This window comes from Mandrillus leucophaeus, unplaced genomic scaffold (genome assembly GCF_000951045.1).
Source record: "Mandrillus leucophaeus isolate KB7577 unplaced genomic scaffold, Mleu.le_1.0 Scaffold510, whole genome shotgun sequence".
Classification (NCBI taxonomy): domain Eukaryota; kingdom Metazoa; phylum Chordata; class Mammalia; order Primates; family Cercopithecidae; genus Mandrillus; species Mandrillus leucophaeus.
The window spans coordinates 863,003-880,934 of record NW_012105476.1 but is presented as its reverse complement, the minus strand read 5'-3'; the positions used below and the strand labels follow the sequence as shown (position 1 = coordinate 880,934).

At 58.3% G+C, this 17,932-nt stretch overlaps 1 protein-coding gene across 1 annotated transcript in view; it reads left to right on the top strand.

Annotated features, from left to right (window-relative positions):
• LOC105551235 (putative ciliary rootlet coiled-coil protein-like 3 protein) overlaps positions 1-17,932 on the top strand; it is a 99,316-nt gene that overhangs the window by 67,494 nt on the left and 13,890 nt on the right. Inside the window, 10 exon segments of the mRNA XM_011996401.1 lie at positions 1,860-2,077; positions 2,758-2,917; positions 3,627-3,764; positions 3,882-4,239; positions 4,472-4,656; positions 5,585-5,705; positions 6,386-6,519; positions 16,033-16,182; positions 16,578-16,730; positions 16,973-17,078. Coding sequence (XP_011851791.1) covers positions 1,860-2,077; positions 2,758-2,917; positions 3,627-3,764; positions 3,882-4,239; positions 4,472-4,656; positions 5,585-5,705; positions 6,386-6,519; positions 16,033-16,182; positions 16,578-16,730; positions 16,973-17,078 — 1,723 coding nt within the window.

The following is a 17,932-nucleotide window of genomic DNA, read 5'->3' as shown; positions in this document are numbered from 1 at the left end:
ACACACACTCATCACACATGCACTCACGCACACACACGCACACACACATGCACTCACACATGCACACACACACGCACACTCACACATGCACACTCACACACACGCACACTCACACATGCACACTCATCACACGCACACACGCACACTCACACACTCATCACACACGCACAGACTCACACACAGACTCTCACACACATACACACACACGCACACACACTCATCACACATGCACTCACACACGCACACACACGCACACTCACACACACTCACAGACTCTCACACACATACACACACACATGCACACTCACACACTCATCACACATGCACTCACACACGCACACTCACACACACGTGCACACACACACACACTCACACACTCACCCTCCCTTGCTGTCCCTCCACAGCCCTCCTCCCCTGCAGAGCTCTGGAGCTGCCTCCCTGCAGGAGATTTTTAAAAGAGGCTGTTTATACAATTTCTAGCAACGAAATAATTATTATAATCACATTAAGTGATTTGGCTGTAAAATTCCTGTAAAAGGGATGGCTGTTCTCAGGAGGCAGAGGGAGCGGGTGGGGTGGGGGTGGGGTGGGGGCGGCCCTCCTCCTGCATTTGTTTTGCTTGTTTTCATCTCCTCTGCCCTGGGAAATGAAAACAGTTTCTTTTATAATGCATGGGCCCTTGTGCGGGTCCTTGACCTTCTGGGCGGGTTTCTGCTGAGCTCGGCGGAAAATGCTCCGCACGGTCACGGCTCCCACGTGTGGGGGTGGAGGGGAGCGGAGGGGAGGCTCCTGCCCTTCCCAAAAACAGAACAACAATAACAGCGGCAGCCTCGGGAGCCAGGCCGGCCGGGGGCCTGGACAATATCCCGTGAAAACAGCCAGAAAGAGGGGCTTGCTTTCGGCCAGCCAGCGCCTTGCCGTCGCGGAGTCTTTGTGGCTTCCACCTCTGGGCACGCCCCACCAGCTCCCTCCGTCTCCTCCTCCGGGACACACGAGAGCCGGAAGGGAGCCCTCTCCAGGGTTTCTGGCCAGGCCCAGAGCTCAGACCTGGGAGGCAGGAGACTGGGTGCCAGGGCCAAACCCCAGCAAGTCCCCACCCCAGTGCGTAGGTGCCGGGGAGGGCCTTCCTGCCAGGCTGCCACTGTCCTCCAGACCCCACCCCTGGGTTCTCCTGGGCACCGTGAGATGCCTGGTATCCAGAGTGGGGAACCAACACACTCCTCCCACTGCCCCCTCATCGCCAGGGACCCTCCTCCCACTGCCTCCCATGTCAACGGGGGAAGGAGGGCAGAGGGATTGCGTGAGCCCCACTGTGTCAGGGTCACTGTGTCAGGGTCACTGTGTCAGGTCATTGTGACCCTGACACTGTGGCAGGGTCACTGTGGTGGGGTCAGTGCCCAGCCTGCCTGCCGAGGCTGCTGCCCACACTAGGACAGGCAGCGGCCTGGGCACCACACTGTCACCTAAGGAGAGGACTAGATGCGGGGGGCGGGAGGTGAGAAGGGCCCTGGGCGGTGACAGTGAGGACACGTGTGCTGAGCCACATCCCAGGTAGGCTTTGCTTACCAGTGGTCAGTGTCCCAGGGGTCCAGGGAGGCCACAGGGTGGGCCCGGGCCCGGGGGGTCAAGGTGGGGTTCTCTGGGCTCTTGGGCTGGCCCTGCCCCAGCTGGTGGAAGCTGCCCTTCAGTCTCTGCAGCAGCAGGGATTGGTGGCTTCACGGGGTGAGCAAAGCGCATGGGGACCAAGTTGGGCAGGGCACCTGTGCCTGCCACACCAGCGTCAGAGGCCACAGGCCCCTGTGGCTATCCCTGGAGCAGTAGTCCCCAGCTGGCCTCTAGAGCTATATGCTCCTCCCCAGGCTGAAAGGCTGCGGGCACAGCTGACTATGGCCCAGGAGGGACTGGCCGCGCTGCGCCAGGAGCTGCAGAGCATCGAGGAGAGCCGGGAGGGGCTGCGCAGGGAGGCCCAGGAGGCCCGCCAGGCACTGAGCGACGAGGCCCGCGAGAAGGACGTACTGTTGCTTTTCAACAGCGAGCTGCGAGCCACCATCTGCAGGGCGGAGCAGGAGAAGGCCAGGTATGGCGGCCACCCAGGAGCAGCTGGGGGTGCCCTGCAGCCTGCTGCCCACCCAGGCCGTAGGGAGGATGGGGCAAGGGGGTTAGGCAGGGGCGTCCTGCTGATTTGGGCTCCACTGATGGTGGGGTAGACATGCCAAGCAGGCCGCCCACTGCCCAGTCCAAGAGGTCAGCAATGCTGACCAGTGCGAGGGATGTCTGGGGACACAGACACACCTGTCCCTGCCCACAGGGAGTTCCCATCCAACCGGCAAGATAGGTCACAGGTGGCCTCCAGGAGGCGGTGCAGAGCTGGGGAGCAGAGGGAGGCCAAGGGCCTGGCTGGGTCTCCAGAAAGGCCCCTGTGGGGCAGCTGGGTGGGACGGCACAACCCTCACAGCAGGTGGCAGAGGTGACAGGCTGGGCTGGATACTGAGTGTGAGGGAGAGGGGGAGACAGGGAGGGATGAGGTGAGGAGGCGCTGAAGAGTGGATAGTGGACAGGGGCCATGCGGCCGGGCACTGCGACCTGGGTGGACATATGTCTGAAAGGTGACAGGGAGCCCTGCAGAGGCTGAGTTTGAAGACACTGTGGAGGGAAGACTGGGGACAGTGTCTCACTAGGGGAGACAGAGACCTGCTGGGCAGCTGTGCTGGCCCCCCCAGGAGGTGCGGGGACCCCAGCCTGTGGCACCCTCGTCAGTTTTAAGCGGTCCAAGGAGGAGAAGGAGCAGAAGCTGCTCGTCCTGGAGGAGGCCCGGGCGGCGTTGCAGCAGGAGGCCAGTGCACTGCGGGCCCGCCTGCGGGAGCTGGAGCAGGAGCGGGGGGACGCCCGTCAGGAGCTCCAGGAGCTCCACAGACAGGTAGGGTGGCAGGGAAGGGTCAACATCCAAGCAGGCACCCTCCCGCCTGGTGGGTCCCAGCTCCTCCCAGGGCACCCTCTGGCTGCAGTGCAGGAGCCCCCAGACCTGGCCTTGCTGCCGCCTTTGAACCGCTCTGTCCCCAGACTTTGGGCCATGCCCTGCTCAGGCTCACAGGGTCCCTGGTTGGGTCTGTGCCCATGGGGCGCAGATGACAAGACTGGAGAAGGCAAAACCAGGAATGCTCTAGCGAGGAGGAAGGGAGCCACGCACAGCAGCACACGGAAGTGTCCTACATGTAACACCTTCCGGAGGCGCTCGGGAACTCAGGCAGGCTGGAGGGGAGGCCTGGCCTCTGCGGGGCAGGGTGCTGACTTCCCCGAGGCCTGGCTCCCTCCCATAATGGCAGCCTCGGGGCAGCTGGCGCCAGTGCACCCCAGACACTGCCCACACTCCCTAATCAGTGCCCACCCTGCCCCACCTGAGCCTCCTCCTTGTCCCAGGTCCTCCAAGGAGGTCCCAGGTAGGTGTCTGCGGAGTGGCTGAGGGTGACAACTCCCAGGGGAAGGCCCTTTGGGAACACCTCAGCCCGACTCCCTGACTGTGGTCAGCTGCCCTCGAGGGACGTGTGAGTGGAGGCAGGAGGCAAGGAGGCTGCCTGGCTTCCAGCACAGAGACCGGTGACCCTGTCCATGTGGCCCCACGCTCCCAGGTGAGGACGCTAAAGGCTGAGAACCAGAGGAGGAGTGGAGAGGCCCATGAGCTGCAGGTGCAATGCTCGCAGGAGGTGCTGGAGCTGCGGAGGCAGGCAGCCAAGGCGGAGGCCAAGCGCGAGGGTGCCCGGAAGGAGGTGGGAGGGCTGCCTGTGCTCAGAAGGGAAGGAGCTGGGTGTCGGGGAGCAGAGGGAGGAGGCCCACCCCACTTCCTCACTGTCTCCCATGGGCGCACCCCAACATCCCTCCTACAGGTCCTGGGGCTGCAGAGGAAGTTGGCAGAGGTGGAGGCCGCAGGGGAGGCCCATGGACAGCGGCTCCAGGAGCACCTCCAGGAGAGCCGGGGGGCTGAGCAGACCCTCCGAGCAGAGCTGCATCGTGTCACCAGGAAGCTGCAGGAAGCCGGCGGTGTGGCTGATGCTCTCCAGGCTCGCCTGGACCAGGCCTGTCACCGAATCCACAGCCTGGAGCAGGAGCTGGCCCAGGCTGAGGGTGCGAGGCGGGACGCGGAGGCCCAGCTGGGCCGGCTGTGCTCCACACTCCGCCGTGGCCTGGGGCTCTGAAGACAGAGCCCGTGGGTCTCCCCGGAGCAGCCTGGTTCCCCCACCAAAGGTCAGAGTCCTCAGTGGAGACAGGCGGGCCCCTGTCCCAGCTCAGTCCCTGGCCTGGGCACCTCTCTTTCAGGCCTCGCGACTCGCACGGTGAGGGACTTGGACAGGCAATTGTAGGAGCCTGCGACTGGCTCGCCAAGCTCCCGTGGCTGGGGCAGCAGAGAGGAAGGGGGAAGGGCGAGTATCTGTCACTGTGTTCCTGCCCACAACCCCTCCGCTGTCACCTCCCACAGGCTCCGACGGCTCCCAGGCTCTCCCTGGGCACCAGGGTGCCAGCCCCCCAGCTAGGCCCCACTCGCCCCTCCGATGGCCCTCGCCCACACCCGGAGGCCGCAGCTCAGAGCTTGTGGATGTGGCCACTGTGCAGGACGTCCTGCGGGACTTTGTGCAGAAGCTCCGGGAAGCCCAGCGGGAGCGGGTAATGGGGGCTGGGGTCCTCCCACCCACGGCGGCACCCCCTGGGGGTCTCTGGGAAGAATGCCTGCTGTCCACCCATCCGCACGTCCTTGGGTCTCAGGGTCAGTGTCCAGGCTATCCTGTTTGTTGTGCTAAACCAGTACCACCACGGCCCCCAAACCCAAGTGCCTCGGGTGGCTGGGGGCTCCCCCTTCCTCGGACCAGGCTGAAAAGCCCCTGGAGCCAGGCCCTGCTGTGACACCCACCAGGGCCCAGGGCAGGGCATTCTGCAGCTCATGCCACCCCTGAAGAGCTGCCAGGGCAAGTGCAGGACACAGCCAGCTCCCCCCAGTGCTCCCCTCCGGTGGGGCCAAGCTCCCCAGGGGCTGCTCCTGGCTTCAGGGCTCCCACAGAACCACCTGTGAGCGGCCCCCTCCCAACTCGCTGGCTGACAGTGGGCAGGGGACTCCAGTGGGCAGGACTGTGGGAAAAACAGAGGCAGGCCCTTAGCCCTGGCCGGGGTCCTCCGTGCACACTCGTTCCCTTCAGGCCCACCTTCCCACCGCTGCCAGCCCCAGGGGGCAGGGTCCTGTCTGCACTCAGCCCCAAGTCCTGCCAGGGCAGCCCCTGCCGGTCCCCCTGACCACAGGCTGTGGGCCACCACCTGCCAGTTTTCCCACACCACACCTGTGCTTGAAACCTGGACCCTTCAGGCCCAGCCCCAGTGGGCACCTCCACCTCCCCAGGCCTGCAGGTCAGCTCAGCTTCCCCATGTGACCACCTTCGCCGCACCTTCCCTGAGCCCACGACCCGCCCCACCCACTGCCCTGCCCTGCACACCCACAGGCTAGACTGTGAGCGGCCCCAGCTGGCCCCGACCCTCTAGCAGATACCTCGGCCCTCCACCCACCCGCTGGGCTGCCCCCACTGACCTCAGTCCTTCTGCCCAGGATGACTCCCGTGTCCAGATGGCCACCCTGAGCAGCCGGCTGAGCGAGGCAGAGTGCAGGTGTGCCCGGGCCCAGAGCCGTGTGGGGCAGCTACAGAAAGCCCTGGCTGAGGCGGAAGAAGGTGACCGCCCTTGCCCTGCCCTGCCCACCCTGGGAGTGGCTGTGAGGGTGGCACCACCATGTCCCCACTGCTGCCAGCTCTAAGCTTTCAGCCCCTGGGTGGGAAGGGAGCCTGGGGACAACACCCAAACCACCAGGCCTGGCGAGGCTGGGCCAGTGCTTGGCATCGGAGTTCTCAGCAGTGACTTCCCCAGAACAGAGGAGTGACGTCCACAGGCCCCTCAGGGCCCTCCCGATCTGGCCCCCAGCATCCTCTGTACCCCTGCCCCACCCTGGCCTCCTGCAGTTCCCACCGGGGGCCTTTGCCCGGGCTGTGCCCTCTGCCTGGCACCCTCTCCCCCAGACAGCCATGAGGCTCTCCCCGGACAGGCCCTGCCCCTTGTCACCCCCTCAGAGAGGCCCCTTCCTTCTGCTCCCCACTGCCTCACATGCACAAGTTTCTCTGCTTATTGCCCCCTCAATTAAAGGAAAGAGGCAGGAGGGAAGGATGGGTGGGGAGGAGGTCCAGAGTCCAGACACAGGAAGCCGGGACCCTGGGACCGCCTCAGGACCCTTGAGCTGTGAGGATGGAACCACACCCCACGTGGGAGCCAGTCACTCAAGTCCACGGAGCCTCGCATTGCCTGCCTGTGACCTGGGAGAAGTGTGGGAGCCCCTCGAGCCACGCTGCTTGCCCCACAGGCCGGCGCCGGGTGGAGGGTGCTCTGAGCAGCGCCCGGGCAGCGCATGCCCTGCAGAAGGAGGAGCTCCGCAGGCTGGAGACGGAGCACCTGGCGAGCGTGCGTGCAGCAGGCCAGGAGAAGCGGCGGCTGCAGGTGGGGCAGGCGGCAGGGTGGGGCCCAGGTGGGGCACAAATCAAGGCCTCTTGGTCACCCTCACACCCTGCAGGGAATTCCACAGGGTCGGGAGGTGGGAGAGAGGGTCTGCAAGGGCTGCTTTGGGTGTTCAGGGCTGGAGCCAGTGGGCCAGCCCAGTGGGGCCCTGGGGCAGAGGTGCAGCTGGGTTGTGGCAGGCGGCTTTGGGGTCATCAGGACTGGAGCTGCCCTTAGCAGAGCTGTCTTTAAAGTGGTTCTAGCCCTTGTTTTACAGACTGGGAAAACTGAGGACTTGGCCCTGGGAGCACAGTGCCCCAAGTCCAGGCCCTTTCTTCTTGCTGAGGCCACACTGGCACGCATAGGGGTGGCCCCGGCCCAACCTTGGGGCTCTTTATAGGGTCGCATGTCCTGCTCCAAGACCACTTTTCATTCTGTGTCACTCAGGAAGGGCTGAAGTCAATATCCCTACACGCCAGGTTTTGTGCTGGGGAGGTGGCCGCTGGGTCTGAGGTTTTCAGGTGAGGAGCCTAGGCCTGGAAATGGAACAGCCAGGCCGGAGTGGATGGAGGCCTGGCCCAGGTCTTGGTTCTCAGTGCTGGTAGAGAGCCCCAGGCCCAGCCCAGCCCCACAGGTCCAAACATCCCCTGGGGTGTCCTGAGATTCTCTTGTCAGGACTGGGCCAGGGGACAGCTGTTCCGCTCCAGAGCGCTCCCTTGCAGGCCCCAGCGGCCAGGGAACAGCGTGTCTGGCTGAGGTTCCCCAGGGCAACTGCCCCCGGGCGTCCCCCAACCCATTCTGGAAAGAGGGAGCCAGCACAGTGTAGAGGGGACAGGGCACAGAGATTGGGGAGCCACTGCTCTCCAAGTGTCCCTCCAATGAGGGAGGCCTGGGTGAGCTATCAGGAGGGACAGCCTTGCAGGTTGGCAGAAGGGCCCCAAGGGCAGCCGGCCAGGCCTCGACCCCGAGGTCAACTGCAGAAGCCACCCGTGGTCCACGCGAGGCTCAGCCTAGGAGCCTGGTGGCCCTCAGAGGCCCCCAGAGGGCTGTTAGCACTCAGACAACAGGCAGGCCCTGAGTCCCCCAAAGGCCCGGAGCCTCTGAGGAGGTGGCTCCTGCAGGGGAGAGGGGAGGGGCAGAGAGCAGAGACCAGGCTACAGAGAGGGCAGGTTCCTCGTTAGCCAGGAGCTGGGAAATTTCTGTTTTGGAAAGACTCCTCTGGTGAGAAGCTGCTGGGGCAGTAAGACTAGAGACGTCTGTGGAAAGACCCAGACGGCCTGGCCAGGGATGGGGTCAGGACTTGTGAGATGCCCAGGAGATGGGGGGACCTAAGAAGTCGGGGGACCTGGAGCGGGCTGAGCTGGGCCAAGCTCAGCCTTTCATTTTATATGTATAGTCACATGTATGCCTCCCATGTGCGTTCAGAAATAACATTCTCTGTTCACAGGTTACACATTTTGAAACAGGCCTTCTATTTTATTTTATTTTTGGAGATGGAGTCTCGTTCTGTCACCTAGGCTGGAGTGCAGTGGCACCATCTTGGCTCACTGCAACCTTCGCCTCCCAGGTTCAAGCGATTCTCCTGCCTCAGCTTCCCAAGTGGCTGGGATTACAGGCACCTGCCATCACACCTAATTTTTTGTATTTTTAGTAGAGACAGGTTTCACACCATGTTGGCCAGGCTGGTCTTGAGCTCCTGACCTTAAATGGTCTGCCCACCTTGGCCTCCCAAAGTGCTGGGATTACAGGCGTGAGCCACCGTGCCCGGTTCTGAAAGAGACCTTGAAGTCAACCTTTACAAATGCATTATTCAAATAGGCCACATTTGATCCAGTTCCTGAATTTATCAAAGCTAAGGATGATGTGTTGAATTTTCCCACTACAATTCTTTTTGTCAGTGTCTCCTTTTATTTCCAAGGAGAAACAAAAATACCCTATTTCCAAGGGTGTTTGACTTCTAGATTTCTTGACTCTTCGAATTTGAAGTTTCTCGGTTAACTTTTCCTGAGTGGCATGTCCTGTGACTGCTGTTTGTCTTCCTCTTGGCCTCTGCTTTTTTGGTGTTTGTGTTTTCAGCCTTCATTTCGTCGGCCTGGCTTTGGTTTCAATCCCACCTTAGTGTCTCTGCCTCTTCTGGGGGAATTTGTCCCACGTAGAAGTTTTGTGGTAACCCATGCTGTTTTTCCTTAGGTTGCTGATAGTACTTTCTCCTTTCCACGTGTCTTTCCTGCCTGTCCTGTCTTGCATGGTAGGGATGATTTATTCATCCTCTTTTCCCTTAGCATTTGCATCCAGGGCCTCTTATGGCTGACCCAGGACAGCGCCCTGCCCCCTCCAGGGACCGTGGGTCTTGTCCCTTCCCTCCCCAACTGCACTGCTTCCACCTGTGCCCTAGGAGCTAAGACTTTTGTTCCTTAGAACTTCCTGCTCTGGACACTCCCCTTTTCCAAACCTGCCCCCCAGGGGGACTCTGGGCTCTCCTGCCTGTAGGCTGAACTTCTCTTGGTGTCTGCGGACCCCAGGGCTGTCTACCCACAGCAGCCCATACCTAGTGCACTACTTTTTGCAACAAATTACTGATGACTTAACCCCACTTTTGAGCCCCCAGTCCTATGGGTGAGAAGCCTGGCATGGTGTGACTGGCATCTCCCCTCTGGGTCTCACAGTCATGGGGTGGGCTGGGCCACCCAAGGCCCCAGGGAAGAGTCCCCCTCTGGGCTCATCCAGGTGCTTCTGGGGGCATCCTGGCTCATCCCAGCGTGGTGAGTCCAGCTCCTTGCGTTGTCAGGCTGAGCCTCATTTCTGGGCGGTCAACCAAGGGCTCCCCACTCCTAGCCCAGGGCTTCCTCGGCTGCCTCACAGTGTGGCAGCAGCGCCTGCACCCCACGCCGCCCGTCTCCACGTGCCTCACACCTCCCAGCTCCCTTCTGCCGACACCCGAGGGCATGCGTGAGTGGGTGAGGCCCACCTGGGTGGTCACCCTTTGCTTAACTCAGAGTCAACTATTCGCGTCCACAAAGTCCCCTGGCCTGAATCCAATGTAATCACAGGATAACGTCGGGGCCAGAGCTCACGGGGCCCTCTGAGGGCTCTGCCTGCCACATGGGTCCAAGCAACGTGTTACCAGCTTTGGTGAACTCCGTGCCTCTGGTATGATGACTGGGGCCGCTCATGGCATCTCTCCTGGAGGGGCCTGGTTTTCATTTGATTCTGGACTTCTTGTTTGCCTCTGACCTTGAGTTCAGACGGGTTCAAGAAATGTGCGGATTCCCTGGGTTCTTTGTGTTTTTCTTATCAGTACTCTTTCCAGAGTGGCAGCCAGAGGCCTCCATGTCTTTGAAATTAAAAAATGTCACCAAAATGTGGGCATGTCGGCCCCTTTCATTATTTTTACCTACCCTGGCAAGCCCTCCCTACTTGCAAAATCAAATCTACCTTCTGTTTACAGAGGTTCCTTCCACTGTTAAAAACAAACAAAACAAACAAACAAAAAAACCATCTCTTCTCCTTCTCCCTCTTCTCTGTTCTTTTGTCCTGAATTCTCAGCATCCCAATACTGACCCCCGGACCTGTCCTCCTGGCTTCAGTCTTGAATTTCTCCTTCTCATCTCGGTTTTCCCCAAGGTCCCAGGAGAATTTCAGGTCTCACTCCTCCTACTCAGCTAATGTCAGGATCTGCCACATCTCATCTGCTGCTCCTGCCCCCACAGCGGCCTCCTTCGGCCTGAGTTTTCATTTTGGATTGTCCACCTCGAGACCCCTGCCCTGTCCTCACCTTGAGAACGCCAGTTACCATCTTCTGATGCGTGTCAGTAGCTCACTTCTCTGTTTAATTAGAGACTCTCAGACCTGATTCCTCAGATCCACTTTATTTTCTCAAACCCCAGTAGACACTAGTTTTACGATTTTTTTTTCCTTTGCGTGTCTTTAAAGAAAGGAGTTCTAGCCTTGTTTGAAGTTGAGAGTGGAGAGGAGCCCATCAGGGACTTTATGTGTCCCCATCCTAATATTTCAGGCTCAAAGGGAAGGCAGAGAGAAGGGTTCCAAGATCCTGCAGCCATAGGGAGCCACTGGGGAGTGTAGGGAGCCAGTAGTGGAGTTCGGGCCCCTCCCAGAGCCGTTCTGTTCCCGAAGTGGGCGGGGTGGGGGGGCGCTCTCTGGTGCACAGTCTTGGTGGTGCACAGTCTTGGTGGGGTCCTCCACCTCCCCAGCTGCTTGCCTCACAGGGATGGAGGGCTCCCTGGGTCCCCCAGCCACAGCAACCCTCTTTCCTGAGGTCCTAGTGGGATAGAGTTGCCTCCCCAACACCCCTGCAGCTCCCTCCAGTCCTCCCCCTTCTGAGCCAGGGTATGGGGGTACGGGGGTCCCACTTTGGGTCTCTGAGCCAAAGTGCAGAGGACACCTCTGACGTTGATCAGACCTTTGTCTGTATGCATTTTTCTGCTTGGTCTAGAATTTGCTCAACTCTTTTAGTGAAATGTGCTAAAATCTATCATTATTGTGTCAATGTTTTCTTACAATTCTGGCAATCACTGTTTCACCTATTTTTAGGCAGGTTGGTTTCATCTGCCCTCGGGAGTCCTCCGAGTCCCTGGTCTCCAGCCCTGAGGAAAGTTTTTCCCAACTTTTTGTAATCTATTGGTCATTGTGGTGGGTTTCGGGATTCAGGCACACCTAAGTCACCAGAGGCCCACACTTGTGACACACAGCAAACCCAGGCAGAGAGTTCAGGGTTGAAATTTTCTAGCCAGCCAGGGGGCTGGGAACACACAGCCATGCTCCCTGCTGCCCCGTGCCCCTTGCTGAGCCCGGGGGGTGCTAGGGTCCAGTAGGGCAGGCCTGGCACCTCTCCTGGCTCTGCCAAGCTCCCAGCACAGTCTAGAGCCAGCTCTGCATTTGACACAACTTCTTTCACTTTCATGGACTGGTTTTTCCCCTGTTTCACATAAGCCAATGTGTTTGTCAAGAGAAAGTTAATTAAAAACATATTTTTCTAATTAAATGGTAGGCTGTGCTATGCAAACAGTAAGATTCTTGTTTGAGAGCAAATCCCTCCCCGTTTCCAAGGCTACCCTGGGAATTTGATAGAACAGCCGTGCAGGACCAGCCCGTGGCGTCAGGACACGCGCAGAATGCAGCAGCAGTGCCCAAGTAGCTGGTCAGGTCTCCGAGCAGGCAGGAGGCCTGGCACTCACCCAGCATCACCCACAGCCTCATGTGGGCTCAGAAAGGCCCCCCATGCCACCCTTGGACTGACGCCTGGTCACAGCCTCCGTGGCTCAGGGAAGCTCATGGCGTCCTTGGACTCTTGCCCAGGCCTCCTTCCCCTGCTGTGCCCACGTGCCACACCCACCCCCCCAGCTCCCCACATCCCCAGTGCCAGCCCTGGAGTTCACCCGCCTGTGGGGGCTCAACTCAGCATCAGTCACAGGTTCTAAAAGTTTCCAGGGTTCACACATGCCCAAAGCTAGCAGAGCAGCTTAGGGCCGGCAGGGCCCACAAGGTGGACACTGAGCCACAGTCGGACTTGATTTCTCTCAGTGTTTTGTCAAGAATTTTTGCATCTGTAATTCCTTTATGGTGACATATTTTTCAGATTTGTGTTAAGAAAATTTTATTATTTTATAAAATGAATTGGTGGGCTTTCCATTTTTTCCATCACCTGGAACACTCAAACTAACTTTTCTTGAAAGGTTCGTTGAACTTCCCTGTACGTATTCCACAGCTCCTGTCATTGTGAAGAATACAACTGAATTCCCTTTCCAATCTCTCTTCTGTCAAGGGTCTGTTTTAGTTTTCCATTTCTTCTGGGGTCAGTTTTGCGCTATGGGAGCATAACTCATCTTACACGTTCAGTACATTGCCGAAGACCTGCACATACATCTGCTCGGCATCACCTTCGTTATATACATGGTCTTGTCAGCAGTTACACCTGCCTTATATGCATAGTTGTGCCTTATTTACATGTGGAGTTATAGCTGTTTCTGTCCTTCGTGTTGGAGATTTGTTTCTTTCCCTTAGTCTGATTTTGCCAGCAGTTCATGTTTTATTCCTCTTTTCAAAGAATCAATTTATCTCTTATTTTTGTCTAGTTTATCGATTTCAGCTTTTGTTTCTATGAACACTCTATTTTTATTTTTAGTTTACTTCTTTAAAAAATGTTTTGAGGGTCTCGCTCTGTCACCCAGGCTAGAGTGCAGTGGCATGATTTCGGTTCACTGCAGCCTCTACCTCCTGGGCTCAAGCGATCTTCCTACCTCAGCCTCTTGAGTAGCTGGAACTACAGGCATATGCCACTACACCTGGCTAACTTTTGTATTTTTGTTTGTTTGTTTGTAGAGATGGTATTAAACCATATTGCCTAGGCTGGTCTCGAACTCCTGCCTTCAAGTGATCCACCCACCTCGGCCTCCCAAAGTGCTGGGATTACAGGCATGAGCCACCACATCCAGCCAACACTCTCTTTTTGTTGTAATTTTTCTGATTTCTTGAAAGGAATAAGTAATTTGTTTATGTTTGGGCTTTGTCTTTCAATAGTAAGAGCATTTAATGTGATCCTATTTTCCCTAATTGTGGTTTGGTATGTGTCCCATCAGATTTTGATGTGAGTTCTTTTCCTTTTTACTAGTTTTCTAGATGTTTCCATTTTTATTTCTTCTTGAATTCGAGGGTTATTTGAAAGCATGAGTGCGTGTTTGTGCCACTTTTGGTTGAGTATGTCATCTTCCTGGAGAGGCTGTGGCTTGGGCAGGGATGATGGTTTTCTTTTGATCAGCTTCTGGGTGGATCTGTGTTTATGCTCCCGCTTTGTCAGTTGTTTGTTGGTAATTCGCTTTTTTGGTTTGGTTTTGTCTATTTGTTTGTGATGTGTTTAGAGAATACTGGACAAGCTGATTGCAAAGTTTACAGGAAAGAATAGATGTTTGAGATTTTCCAAGAAAATTTTGAAAGTGAATAGTACAACAGGCTATAATGCTAGTATGGTCAAAGCAGGAGAGGCTGGCAGAATAGATACAGAGGCAGCAGGGCAGGCCACAGTCCAGAGGAGGCCCTGCCACCATGAACTAGCATCAGACCCTGCCCTCTGTCTGGCCCCAGAGTCCCACTGTGTGGAGTGAAGGGCTCTGACACCCTTGTATCTGAGGACTGTCCAGAGCTAACTCTGTCCCGTGACTGGCCTGAGGGCAGGATGGGGCAACTGGCCAGTGCAGGGAGCCCAGGGGATACCTGCCAGTGGGCAACCGAATTGGCCCATCGTCGCCCAGTGGATAAATGGGTATCAGACTGAGGACCCCAATTCCAAGAGCCCAAAGGATGGATTTGGCGAGTGTTTGTGGCCTGCCCTGTCCTCCTCTGTGTAGCCAGCAGGATGCTTAACGAGGCCTTTGTCCCTTCTGCTCATATTCAGATATTTCCCAGCCTTCCATGCAAGCCCTTCATTTGTAACAGCTTCCCTGGGGGCATCTCAGAGTCCACAGCATCCTCCCAGCCTTTTTTTTTTTTTTTTTTTTTTTGAGACAGAGTTTCACTCTTGTTGCCCAGGCTGGAGTACGGTGCCGTGGTCTTGATTCACTGCAACCTCTGCCTCCCAGGTTCAAGTGATTCTCCTGCCTCAGCCTCCCAAGTAGCTGAGATTACAGGCGCCCGCCACTATGCCCGGCTAATTTTTTGTATTTTTAGTAGGAACGGGGGGACTTCATTGTGTTGTCCAGGCTGGTCTCGAACTCCTAACCTCAGATAATCTGCCCATCTCAGCCTCCCAAAGTGCTGGGATTACAGGCATGAACCATCACACCCTGCCCCAGCCTTCTTTTGGTCCCAACGAGACCCCTGTGAGGCTGCCTCATACCTGCGCCCCACATGGGGAAACTGACACTGGAGCCCCACATGCTGGCTCCAAGCCCAGGCTCTGCCCTGCTCGGGCTCCAGGGTAGGAGCCCCTGGAGCCCAGGCTCATCCCCGAGCACTCAGCTCTGGGGGAGAAGGGCTGGGATTCTTTTCTGCACCTACTTAAACTCTCAGACCGAATCCACGTTTTCAAGGTTTGTTTTGCCAGCCTGCCTCTGACACAGCATCAGGATTTAGAGCCAAAGGGACACAAGAGATGAGAGCAACTCCCTGGGGCCAGTGGGGCTGTGCATTAAAGGAGAACCATTCAATTATTACGGTTCCTTCAAATTCCATAAAAGCTGAGTCATTACAAAAGGTTTGGGACCTCTTAAAACTGCCGTGAAATATTTAAGCTATTTGACGAAAACTTCTGCTTTTCTACTGGAAAATTATACAGAAAATTATAATTTTCAAAATTGCACAAAGGGTGAAGCATCACAATCTGAGGTGCAAGCATTGTCTTCCTTCTTTTCCTTTTTTAAAGTAACAAAATGTTGGACCAAAAAAAAAAAAAAAGTGTTTCCAGAGTCCGGCCACCCCAGAAGGAGCTAGCCATTTCTCCCACAAAACCCTCGGGAAGGTGCAAGGGTGGGGGCTCATCAAGACCTGACCAGGCCAACTCGCAGTCAACAAGCTTCCAGTGACAGATGCCTTGTAAGCTTCTTCACACGTCTGGGGGCCTCTCAAGGCCCAACAGCTGCCGGCTCAGGGGACCTCACGGGTGCCATCCTCCCTCCTGGGGTGACAGGGAGGCGGGATTCCTGCAAGCAGGAGGAGAAGGCGGCAGTGTAGGGTGGGGGCGCCACGGGGAAGGTGATGCACAGAGGGCAGCAGGTGCACGTGGTTGAAGGGGTGGTGAGTTCCCCGGGCAGTGTCCTGGGGGCAGCTGGGAGCACCACAGGCCCAGAGCAAGGCAGTGGCATGGCCAATGATATTCAAGTGAAATGCACCCTCAGCCGTCATGGGGTAGCAGCGCCTGGGGACAGTGAGGAAACTGAAGGGTTGTCACTGGTCCCAAGTGGATAATGGTGGTTTGGACAGGCTGATGGCAGAGGGGCTGAGAAGAGGGCGCAGGGGTGAGGGACATAGCAGCGATCATGGGCCATCCCACCTTCATGGGCTCTGGAGCTCCTGAGCTCAGTATGGGACTAGCCATGTCCCCAGGTGGGAGCTGAAGCAGGAGAACACACAGTGTAATGCCAGAAGGGGCAAGCAGGGCCTGAGCCAAACACGCTCCAGGAGCCTTGGGGAGGGTCACCTTAGGCTTTATCCCAAGGGCAGTAGGAGTCACCAAAGCTGGAAGCAGGGCAGGGATGCCACTGATGTGCCCTCTGAGACCACTGGCTGCAGCAGAGAACCTGCCAAGCCTGAACCTTTGCCCATGCTGGACCAGACCCCCAGGACTTTCATCTCAGGCTTCCTGGGGGTCCACACCTTTGACTTACATTGCAAACACAACCACCTGATCAACACACTTCAAGTTGTTCTTAACCACGTTCTTGCTGTTTTCATCCCAGTGATACGGTCCTGCCAGACAGTCTAGGCAGATGCCCTGAGGTGAGGGTTTCACTGCAGGGCCTCCCACCCCCACTGTCTCCAGGTGGGCCCTGTGTCTCCTTCCCCCAGGAGCAACTGGACATGCTGCACCAGGCCCTTGATGAGAGCAGGAGGCACAATCAAGGCCTAGCCAAGAAGGGGAAGCTGCTGGAGGAGCAGCTCACCAACTTGGAGCACAGGTGCCAGGAGGCTGAGGGATCACTGGAGCCCCTGCGACAGGTGAGGGTGCCCAGGAGGGCAGGGTACGCTGTCACCAGGAGGCGGTGAACAGGCCTACAGGGGAGAGGCCCTGTGGTCCTTTGCAGAATCAGCCCCTCGGCATGATGGGAGGCCTAGAGAGATGCTGGAGGCAAGTGTGCAGGCCTGCAGAGACCCAGGCCCCATCCAGTCCCCTGCTGACAGATGGGGAAACTGAGGCTGGAGGGGCCCACAGGGAGTCAGGGGGCTGGATTTCTTGCCGTCCGTAAGCACCCCTACAACAGAGGAGTCAGCTGTGGACACGCTGTTTAGGAGAAAATAAGCTGAGGCCAGAGCCAGCCTTAGATGGAACGACCCTGCTCTCAGAAACTCGGGCCCTCCCAATCCCTGGCCTACGCCCAGCATCTCCGGCCCAGGTGCTCTGGCGGCCACAGCAGCTCAGCAGGGGGCAGGAGGCGGCCGAGGCGCAGGCAGAGAGGCGCGTCCTGCAGGAGCAGATGGCGGCACTGCGCACCCAGCGGTCGCGTCTGCAGGGGGAGCTCGCGGCGCTGCGCGCTCAGCTTGCACAGGTAGGCGGCCGCGGTGGTCCTTAGAGAGGCGGGAGGAGCTCGTGGCGGGGATCCGCACGGGCGCAGCTGGGTGAGGCGCTGGCTCACGCAGGCTTCTGTGTCCTCACCTGCCGGCGGGGTGGCACTAAGCTCAGGGTCCGGACGCCCGCAGGTGGCCACAGCCCTACCAGTGGTGTCGTGTGCGCCCTGCCTTGGCTCGGCAGGCACCTTGGGTCAGGGCACAACCCTGGCTTTGTCTCCAGTGTCTGAGCCCAGCTTTGCAGGAAACCGAGTGACCTGACACACCGCGCACCCCAGAGCCCCAGAGGTCCCTGCTTATGGTGGAGATCGCCCCTCCCCTGGGGTGTGGCTGGAGTAACAGGTGGGCCAGCCTGTGCAGGTGCCCCACAACCTCCCCTCTCAAAGCTCGCAGGGACAGTGGCCACTGAGCTCCCGGTAGGGCCTGGGCAGACAGGGTGAGAGACCAGGAAGAGCTCAGTGGTCAAGGAGCGAAGTGACGGTCTTCACCCAGTCCTGTCATCCCCTGGCCTCCTGGGTGCAAGACAGGGTTTCGGAACCCAAAGGTCAGACAAATGTAGACTACCGTGTCCAGAGGTGGGCTGCAGAGGTGAGGCTGGGTGGAGGCACCCTGCTGGTGGGTGCGTGATCCAGTGATCCTGACCACTGAGCTCGGCCCCCAGGCCGCACGTGGACCCGGCTCCCACGCCTGAAACCTGAGGTAGCAGAGCCATTCGTGGGGAGATGAGGGGTGCACAGCCGCCAGGTTGACTGATAGGGAAACAGCCTGAGAAAGAGGAAATGGCGTTCCAGGAAGCAGGCAGAGCTTCTCAGAGCCCACAGCCCAGCCATCACTCTTTGGGCCCACCAAGGAGGCGCCTGCTATGTACAGCACCCCTCCCCATCACCTGAGAGGTGGCTCTCTTGTCCTCTGTGAGCACTCCACCCACACCCGGGCACTCGCTCCACCCACACCCGGGCACTCCCTCCACCCACACCCGGGCACTCGCTCCACCCACACCCGGGCACTCGCTCCACCCACACCCAGGCACTCGCTCCTCCCACACCCAGGTATGCACCCTGGGAGTCTCGCTGCCCCCCACAGCAGGGGCTGGGTGCATGCAGGGGCCCCCACCTGGCAAGTGAGGGCAGAGTGGGCATATGGTCCCAGCCCACAGGGTGGCCTCACACTGATCCCTCTTTCT